The 10,534-nt window shown below is 38.1% G+C and overlaps 1 protein-coding gene across 1 annotated transcript in view; it reads left to right on the top strand.

Moving 5' to 3' along the window:
* COL24A1 (collagen type XXIV alpha 1) overlaps positions 1-10,534 on the top strand; it is a 311,443-nt gene that overhangs the window by 58,451 nt on the left and 242,458 nt on the right. Inside the window, exon 9 of the mRNA XM_015572114.1 lies at positions 7,461-7,505. Coding sequence (XP_015427600.1) covers positions 7,461-7,505 — 45 coding nt within the window. The remainder of the gene's footprint in view (positions 1-7,460; positions 7,506-10,534) is intronic.

Below are 10,534 nucleotides of genomic sequence, written 5' to 3'. Positions count from 1 at the left end.
AACATTTTCTTTCACTCTTCAATAGATTTTTTTGGTTTGCTGTTTTCTTTTCCCCCTTTTATCTCTCTCTGCTGTACTTTAAAAAAAATAATTATTAACATCTTTAACAAGCAATGTGCTTCTCCAGATTGACAGGCTACGTTGTCTCAATTTACCTACCTTCATATAACTCTTATTTTCCTAGGAACTGAAGTATGTTTCACTTCCCACTAAGTGTCTCAATTTGTGCCAAAAAGCAGATAGTTTGATCCAGAGTGCATGTTGAATTGGATGGAAAACAAAAGTCAGAACTCTGAGTTTGGACTCCAGATGGATTTTAAATTGGTTTTTAATATAGCTGATCAGTTGCTACGTTAATATTGAAAGTCTGCTATTTAAAAGTGTAAGAACATTAACAGTGCTTTCAGTTGGAGCATTTTTTTTTTTTGATCGGGGGATAAGCCAGATGGGAGAAGTTAAGCACATCTTAGCATGAAAGAACATTAACAGTGCTTTCAGTTGGAGCATTTTCTTTTTGATTGGGGGATAAGCCAGATGGGAGAAGTTAGCACATCTTAGCATGACGGTATAACTCAGAGCAGTTGTGAAATAATGCACACATTTTTAAAACATATTTTTATAAATAATGAATGGCAGTAATTTTCTGCATATCAAAAATACTGGCTACTATGGTTTTAGTAATAATTACAAATAGTGTGAATTCTTATTCTGTTTTGGTGGAAATATTTAAATTATTTTAGAAAGTATTTCCATTACATAGGAAGTGCACAATCTATACTAATAAAAGGGTAATATGCTAATTAGACCAGGAGACCTTCCGGGAGACCTTCCAGGACACTTCCAGACATCCTTCCGGACAAAGCCATGGTAGCGGGGCTGAGACAGAGGCGGTTAGGAGCGAGCAGGCTGGCGGGGGTGGGGCAGTTGGGGGTGAGCAGGCAGGCAGGTGAGCAGTTAGGAGCCGGCAGTCCCGGATTGCGAGAGGGTGCAGGCTGGGCTGAGGGACAACCCACCACCCTGTGCACAAATTTCATGCACTGGGCCACTAGGATCTTTATAAAGTTGAAAAGGAAAACATCAAGTGGAATGCACTGTGATTTATCAGTCACTCAAAAACTGCAGCTTTTCCTAATCTGTCTAAAGCAAGGACAGCATGAAGGAGCTACATTAGTAGTGAGTGTTGATGACAACAGCAATAAAAGTTTATCAGGATTAGAATAAAATCAGTGCCTGTAGAGAGAAATAAGAATTCTAATTTTTTTATAGTTAATTGTATAGATGGTCCTCTCACCTGCCCATTATCCCTGTAAAAATCTGCAGAGCTGTGTTTCATTTGGGGCTGGTTCCCAGTCTAAGTGCAGGACTGACAGGTCCTACAAATGCTGCTGCTGAGGGCTATGCTGTCACCACGGTGACCATCTTCCCTGCAGGCTGCCTTTCCCACTAATGACAGGGGAAGCTGAGAACAGGCAACACAGGACTGAGCTCCCCGCAGGAGAAGCCAGTGGTTGCCAAAGTGGTGGAACTTGTGGGACTTTGAAAACTTCCCTGTGTCCAAAGATATTTCCCTAAGTCTGGCTCTGATGATTGACATTCTAACATTAACGATAAATGCATTTGGCTAAAAGTCTCTTAGTTTCCAGAGGTTCTTTAAAAATTTTCCATGTCCTCAGAAAATGCTGTCATCTGTCATGTAGCACCATTCTGAGAATTGGTTTGTTATACTGTGTTTCTCTGTGAGCCCTCACTGAAAAAGACAGTAAAAGCTGATGGGACCCAAGTCAACACCGAGTGCTAAGTAACGGAGGTTAGTGGGTCAGGAGGGTGAGGAGCTGGGGCCAAAGTTGGCAGCAGTCTGTTTTGTGCGTGAGGGCAATATGTGCCAATGGAGAGGGAGGTGTGTGAAATAGAGAGGTTTGTATTATATTCATTCTATGTCTCCTCGAACTCTGCAGTTATTTGGGATCATTCTTCTATTCAGTTTTGTAAAAAATATATATAATTAAACTCCTTATCCTTATGAATTTAGGAAAGTCATCGCTTTGCCCCAATAAGTGCTTCTATTACCATGGTTGTTGATTTTTATTTCATTCTGAATTCTTGCTTAGAGTGTCTTTTTCAGTCAGCTATGGCCATCTCGTCACAATTTCTCAAGGTTGCCATAGCTTTCCCCGGTTATTTTGGCCAAAACATGGTGACAGGCCTTTCTCTGTACTCCTCAAGGCATTGCTGATAGGAGTCCTGCAGTTTATGCCAAACTTAACAGATACCTAATCTGTTAACTACTGTTATTACATTAAAGAAAAAGAACATTTAATATCAGCTTTCAGACAGCAGTGCAGTAGCAGCAGCTTAAAGGACATATATGAGTGATTTCAAAGTCCTGAAGTGCAGCCCTGGCCGGGTGTTTCACTTGGTTTGAGGGTCAACCCATTCCCCAAAAGGTTGTGTCTTCGATTCCCAGTCAGGGCACATACATAGGTTGCAGGTTTGATCCCTGGTTGGGGTGCTTATGGGAGGCAGATGTTAAAATAAGTATTAAAATTAAAGTATCTATATTAAAATTAGATTCTAAGTCCCAATTCTTATTGGCATTCTTGGTAAGACAACTTTCCATCACAACAAAAATTGAGACAATTCTATAATTTATTGCAATGGGTTTTTAATCTGTTCTAAAGCAGAATTTGTAAATTTTCCTACCAGCTTTTCTCAATATTTCATTAGAAAAACATCATATGTTGCTAGCTATGGGAAACTTTTGGTTAGTCTTCCTATGTTAGTATAGAGAACAGTAACTCAAATAATATTTTCAAAAGACTAAAATATAAAGTACTTTTTTCAAATAGTATGGCAGATTCCTAGATTGGTGCTTTGCAGTTTTACCAATAACTTATTCTCTTTGATTTTTAAAACTTTATAGACTAGTGTTTAAATAGAAATAAATGAGTTCTATAGTCACAAATTTAGAGAATAAATGGAGGCCCTTAAACAATAGTGGTGCTAATTCCAGTATATTACAGATGTAATAATATTACACTAAAAGTAACAAAAAGATACTCTTTCTCTTACTAGTCACCTTTCAACATTAAGAGAATTGAGATATCATATTAAATACTTAGAATTTATTTTTCACCCAAGTAACCCTTCCTTTCTCCCTCCCTCCCTCCCTCCCTTTCCTTTTTCCTTTCTTCTCTTTGTTCTTCTTTCCTTCTCTCTTTCTTTTTAAAAAATTAAATTTAAGAAAAGAGAATCTGCCTTATCCCCATTTAGATAAAACTCTTCATTTCCGGTGATCTTATAGGCTACTGACCAGACTTTGTATGGGCCTCCTTGGATTAAGTGCCATCTGTTATGGCTGAGGTGGAGGAGGAGGGAGCTCATGAAGAAAGTATCATGACTGTTTGGTGCTGTCCCCTTACCGGAGTCTCTGGATGAGGAAGAATCCCTCCATGGAACTGTGCATACAGAAGATAACATGGTTAACACGTCTAGTTCACTGTTATAAAGTGCTTCTGGGAAAGGAAGCTCAGGAAGAAATTGTACCACCACTGCATCCTGTTTCACCATGGGCTAGGGAGAGATGAAACTCTGGTCAAAAATCACATGGTAGCCCAAGAAAGAAAGTATTTGGCTAGACTCATGAGTTCATAGAAATAAAGCTAAGTAAGTGAATAAATAGACACATTTAAGAAATAAAAGGAAAAGGAAATAGGCTTATGGCGGAGAGTTTGTCTACCTTTGTGCCTCTCACCTGGCTCCTCGTTCCTCATCTTCCTGACACTCTCCTAGGAGCTGTTAGCTTGCACCCTCCTAGAGATGCTTTCTCATTCCAGGGAGCTGTCTGAGGACATTTCTTATTTCCTGTTGTGAAAAGTGAAAGCAGTTTAGCTTTTTGTATATTTTTATCTGTAGAATCTTGTATAACATTTGGACAACTGAGAACAATATGTCTCATTTTGTAATTAGGCTGATCTTTAGTTATCTTTAAAAAATGTACAAGCTCAGAGCAAAATTCAGTTAAACATTGGGTATATTAGATGCTATTGTTAAGTGTGCAGCTTTAATACTAGCATGACTCATGAAATGTAACTCCTTTTATTAATGGCAAACAGCACCAGATGTTAGACTGTGGTCCTTGAGTTTGGCTAAGAAAGATTCAGAGCCAAGAACTCAAATATAACCAAAAGTTTATTTTAAAAGTCACGAAGGTAGAAGAAGTGAGCCAGCTGGGCTGTGTGGACTCAGGAAACAAGTTACGGAGGCAAAAGAAGGGCCCTTCTTTTGGAGAGGGAAAGGTAAAGAGAACAAGGCTGGGTGCGGGCATGCTCCAGAGAGTAAAGAAAGAAGGAAAGAAGGGACTGGGAAAAGGCGTGGGCATGCTCAAGCACTCACATTGGGTCCTTTGTCTTAAGGGGTTTTATCTGTTTTCCAAAGGCAGGGATTTTAGGGGAGGTCTCAGGGGAGGATTTCAATAGAATATTCATCAGCTTTCCAGGTGTGTCCTTCAGGGTTGTGGTCTTTACTGATTGGTCAGCGCTAGGATAGAGGGTCATTAGTCATTGCATCTGGTCCTGATGTCAGCCACAGGCATCCTTTCATCTGGTTTTGCTGCTCTTCTGGGCCTAGAGCTGAAACATAACTGTGGCCTAAATGTTATCTCTAGTTTGACCAAAACTCTGTATCTGTGGTCAACAGATCTGAGGCTTTGTTCTTCTGATTATTCGATTCCAGCCAGAACCTCATTGTCCTGAGGGCTTAATGCTTAAGGAAGTGGTCAGGCAAGGGCTTGTATGGAGTTGCAGGAGGCTATTCTCCAGCCCCTTGTTCCTCCTCTAAGGGGTTCTACTACATGATTAGCACCATGACAGGGGAGGGAAGGTCAGGGTTGCACAGAAGCGGGGGGGGAGGGGCTGTCTAAACTGAATGACCAACAGTATGTTCAGTTTTGCCAATTGCTAAGCAGCTGGGGCTTTCTGCCCTGGTTACTCTATACCTGGCCCATCCTTCCCACTCTGCTCACATCTGTCTAACTGCCTACTATATCAGTTTTGCTGATTTGTCTTGGTGGTCTATAGTGTTTGAAAATATTAATAAGAATGAGGACAGCCTGCATTCAGACAACTATAGCATATAAAGTAAATAGAAGGGCAGGTTACTCAATTATTTTTTAAAAATATATGTTTTTATTGATTTTAGAAAGAGGAAGGGAGAGGGAGAGAGAAATAAAAACATAAATGATGAGAGAGAATCATTGATCGCTGCTTCCTGCCCCCCCCCTACTGGGGATTGAGTCCACAACCCAGGTTTCTTTCTGGTGCATGGACAGACACTCAACCAACTGAGTCACACCAGCCAGGCTCAATTCTTGATACATCTAACTAGCAAAACAACATGATTTCACCTTACCATCATGATTGGTAAAATCATTTAATTTCTCCGAATTCAGTTTTCTTATCCGTAGAAATGGGGAAAATACCTACTTCATAAATTGCTATAGAATTATCTGAAGCATTTGGAAGTAGTTGGCACAATGTCTGGCATATATTAGCTCAATGAAATTCCTTTGTATCCTCCTCCACCTCCACCCCCTTTACCCTTCCTCATCGCCACTTCTCTGACCTCCATCTAATGGCCTAATCAGAGAAGTGCTGAGCTCCCAGATGGTAGGCCTTTTCCTTTGTCCTCTTCTTCCATAATTATGTTACTTCCTCGTTAAGAATATGCTTACGTGTAACTCATAGATAACACAAAAGACTTTGTCTTTAAATTTGTTTTCTTACTTTTTCCAGTCTTCTCTCTAGTTGCCAAGAGGCTTCTCTACTTAAACATTTTACTGTTAAGTTTAACATCTCAAAAGCTGCTTAAATCATTTTCTTATTTTTCAAATAGACTCTTCTGATTTCCCCGTTGTCTAACCAAAGCATAATTTCCTTCTCTAATTCGTTAATTCAAGTTGCTATGCCTTCAGTGATTAGTCCTGAATAACGCTATTCATTCCATTACTTTATATCTGAAACTTTAAAAATTTATCTTTAGTTTGCAGTATATTAATTCAAAGTTTTTGATACTTTTAAACTATAATTTATTTCAGGTTTTTGAGTTATAGTTTGCCTAAAATCTTAAGAGGTTCTTTAAAAAGGAACTTTATCTTATTCTTTTATATACTTCAAAATCTGGGTGTAGATTGATTCACTGATGGTTGACTAGAGCTATACAAATAAGCTCCAAAGTATGTCTTTCTTTCTTTCTTCCTGTCCTTTCTTTCTGCTTCCTTCATTTTGCTTACAGAAAAAAATCCTGAGGATAAAGGATATTTGCGGAGAGTGGCTACAGCGTTTGGACAGGTTTAAGCCTTGGACTAATGAGAGGGCACGGTCCTCTTGTGCACGTGTAGGTCCCAGCTTGGAGGGCAAACCCTCCCAGCACAACTATAGCCAAAGGCTATGGTTCTAAGCTTGACCTTATGGTTCGAACCTGTGGTCCCATGTGGCTGAGTGATGTAGGCTGCAGGAGGTGCAGCAAGTGCTGCCAAAACAAAGCTTGATAGAGTTCTCAGGTATACGTAATTAAGTAGATTTGAAACTCCTGAGAACATTGTAAACATCTTGACCACGCCCCTGGTTTGCCTCGTGGGATCTGACTATAAAATAAAGATTTGGCCTTTAGGTTGTGTCACTGTCTCTCCATTTGAAAACAGTGTCCCACTTGGCCCCAGCTATATTCTCTTGTCTGTTTTCTTTAATCCTTCGCTGCCCTTCTCAGGTTCACCACTGGCCATGCTAGATGCAGTTCAGATATTATCTATTTTTTTAATCTTTGGGTATTAATGATAAGATTATACTTAATTTTGGTTCTATTATTTGGAATTTTTGCTACTAAGTTCATTTTTTAATTGAGGTATAATTGACATATAACATTTGTTATTAATTTCTTACACAGCTTTACAAAACCCCTTTTGATGAACTTGTGAACAGGCTCTTTCATTTGTCTTAGCTCATTCATGGAGTGTTATGACAATAGAATTAGATAAACTGTGTGGATGTGGTCCAGTTTTTTTGATAATTACAAACAGATTATGTCTTAGGGCATTTTGTTTTAGCATTAATGAACTAGAACCAACTTTTGAAACACTTTAGCAAAATTTAACAAATCCATTGCTGGATACCAGCCTTTTATAAAAGATGCTTCTCTTTATTCTATAGTTTGCTACCATTTTAGTTGATAATAACAAATCATTCAAATAATACTCAAAGTTTTTAAGAATATGAATAAGAGTTTATTTAATAAAAATGTAAAACTTATTAAAACAATTAAGTTTTTAAGAAATAAATTAGTGAGGATTGCATCAATATTGATGAGGAATCTGTCAGTTGGGGTACAAGACAACCCAGAACCTGGGTTTAGTGGTTTGGCTTATATGGGTTTACTTTTCATAGCATGTTTTCACTTTTCCCCTTCAGGGTCTCAAAGGATATCCAGGCCTCCCAGGACTCCGAGGTGAACCAGTGAGTACTTCCTTTATAAAATGGTATCTTTCCCAGTGAGAAAGACACCCACTAGAGAACTTTATTGAGAGATTTCCCCCCATTTACTGTTTCAATTTGCTAATTATTTTCCCTCTATTTAGTATAAGAACAATTTTTAATTGATTATCTATTATAATTTTGTTTTTTACATAGTCCAGCCTGACTTTCAGTGTGCCTAATATCTTCCAGAGCAGCAGTTCTTAAACTTTTGTGGTTCACAAGCCCCTTTGAGAATCTCACAAATGCTATGAACCCTTTTCTCAGAAAATACACTTATCCATGTACTACATGCACACCCCACGCTCATCCATGCTCACACACATACACATACACCCACACACACGCCTAACTTATTTCCTACAATTTCAGGGCCTTGTCTCTTCACTAACGTCAATCCTTGCATGAGGGATGCAATTGAATTTTAATAACCTAAATCAGATGTCACATATGCTGCTGTCCATTACATACATAAGTACATATTTAAAAGTCAAAATACTGTAGTTTTGGAACTACAGTATCTAGTTTTTAATTATGCCTTCTCTCTCTCACCAGAAAATATTATATCATTACGTCATATAAAAATGTCCTATTTCTTGTTTTCAATACAGTGTGTAGTAGCCCAGTGACAAGGGTAGGAGATTAGAAACCAACTAGGGTGGCAGGTACTGTTATTGGAGATCCAGCAGAGGGCCTCAGGAAGCCCTAGAGCAGTGGTTCTCAACCTTCCTAATGCCGCGACCCTTTAATACAGTTCCTCATGTTGTGGTGACCCCCAACCATAAAATTATTTTCGTTGCTACTTCATAACTGTAATTTTGCTACTGTTATGAATCGTAATGTAAATATCTGATATGCAGGATGTATTTTCATTGTTACAAATTGAACATAATTAAAGCATAGCAATTAATCACAAAAACAATATGTAATTATATATGTGTTTTCCGATGGTCTTAGGCGACACCTATGAAAGGGTCATTCGACCCCCAAAGGGGTCGCGACCCACAGGTTGAGAACCGCTGCCCTAAAGGGAGCTCAAGAAAGAAATGTGATGGGGACTGTCACTTGAGAAAAAGATATAAATGAAGATATAAAGGCAACTTTCTATTTCATATGTGTTAAGTGGGACAGTATACTATATTCAGTCCCTGAGGCACAATTTCCCAAGATTACTAGTTACTAGACATGGCAAGCAAAACATAACCCATGCAATTTCAGTTTCTAAAAGATTAAACAATTACTGAAAATCATTTTAATTTTTATGGGTAAAAATCACAAGGGTAGAAGGAAATATGGAGGGGAAAAATCCCCAGAATACTGCTTTGGCAGAAATGTGTGGATCTCAATGAAGAAAACCTAATACTTCACAAGAAAATGAAAAATTGACCGTGTGTCAGTGCTGGCCAGTTCTCTCATAGCTTCTTTATAACCTAGTTCTGTTAGTGTGCATATTATTGTTCTGCAAGTGTCATGCTTTTAAAAAGAGTCTAAAATCACTTGTAAAGGTTATGAAAATGTATTTGGAGTCAGTTCGTACTTTCTATTCTAATTATTTCCAGAAAAAAGGCAAAATTTGATAATTGTGAGGAACAACTAAAATCATGCTGCATTTTAACTATGAACATGCTGCAGTCATTAGGAAGAGCATAACTAATTTTCTGGGAGATATTCATTTATGAAAAATTTATAAATATCTATAAATTGGTCAGCAAACATTTGGAAAAGTATTTATATAATCTGTGCAAGCTCTAGTAATAAGAGCTGTCATTTATTGAGTTTTTATTAGTGGCCGAACTGTACTACCTGTCAACTACAATTTGTAGTGGTATAGTGATTTATTGAGTATTTCCATATGTTAACTAATGTAACGCTCAGCATCACTAAGAATTATGGGCAGTTACCTCCACTTTTAAATATATTCCTACACTTTATTCTGTTTTATCCACACAATAATCCTGTGACCTAGAGATGCACTAAGATGCAGGGAGGATCCATGGTGGTAGTGCTGGGACACTCCATGGAGTCTGACCGACTCAGAGCATGTGCCTTAATGCTCAGAGCAAGAAGTGGGATTGGGGCAGGTTTCTTATTCCTAATTACCCCTCTGAGGCTATAAGATAGTATTTTGTGCCTAAACTCCTCCATTCAAGCTAAAGATTTAAGTAAGCCATTAAAAACAACAACATTTTTTAAGTGCAAAGTGAATTGAGTTGTAGTGTTCATTTTGAGTTTCTTTTGAGCTCTTGTGGCTGCCACAGTGACTTTAGGGCATGGTTGACTTAGCATGTATTTGTGCCATGTAAGACCAAGCTGAAGGCGTACTTGTTTTCTTGATTTGCTGCTATTCCCATACAGAGGAACTTAGCCATTGAGTGGAGTTCTTTTTTTTTTTTTTAATTTCTCTGTACAGCTGGAATGTGTTAGCTCTCTGCATGTAGCTTTAACACATTCTATAAAAATCCATTCAAAATCAGATTTCATTTATGTCTTATAGCAGATTGCTTTTAACTGGGGTCAGTTAACCTGATTAGGCTAGGAAAGGAATGAAAGAGATGGTGGGAAGTTGGCATTAGTTAGATAGTGACCTACAGAATAAAAACAGCATTTTTAATTTGTTTCACTCATTTCTATTGGCATACCTAAATATAAGGTTTTATATGGGGCACAAATAAGCAGTTGTAAATAGACTGGAACAAATCTCTTAATTAGAGGGCTTTCCTTATAGTACTATTGGAAGTTATTTGCACTTCAAACCTATACTAGAAAGACACCCTTGAATGGTGGTCTTTGGAATTATATTTACTGATTTAAATCCTAACTTTTTACTTACCAGCTGAATGACTTCCCATTGGTGAGAAACACTTTATGTCTTATTATTTTCATCTGTAAAATAGGGATAATAATATTTATGCTTATAGTGTTTGAGCAGACTAGGTAAATATATATATACTAGAGGCCCAGTGCACAAAAATTTGTGCACTTGGGGGGGGGGGGGACCCCACCCGGGCTGG

The sequence above is a fragment of the Myotis davidii genome, unplaced genomic scaffold (genome assembly GCF_000327345.1).
Source record: "Myotis davidii unplaced genomic scaffold, ASM32734v1 scaffold162, whole genome shotgun sequence".
Lineage (NCBI taxonomy): Eukaryota > Metazoa > Chordata > Mammalia > Chiroptera > Vespertilionidae > Myotis > Myotis davidii.
The sequence above is the reverse complement of the archived record's forward strand: the minus strand, read 5'-3'. Positions and strand labels throughout refer to the sequence as shown.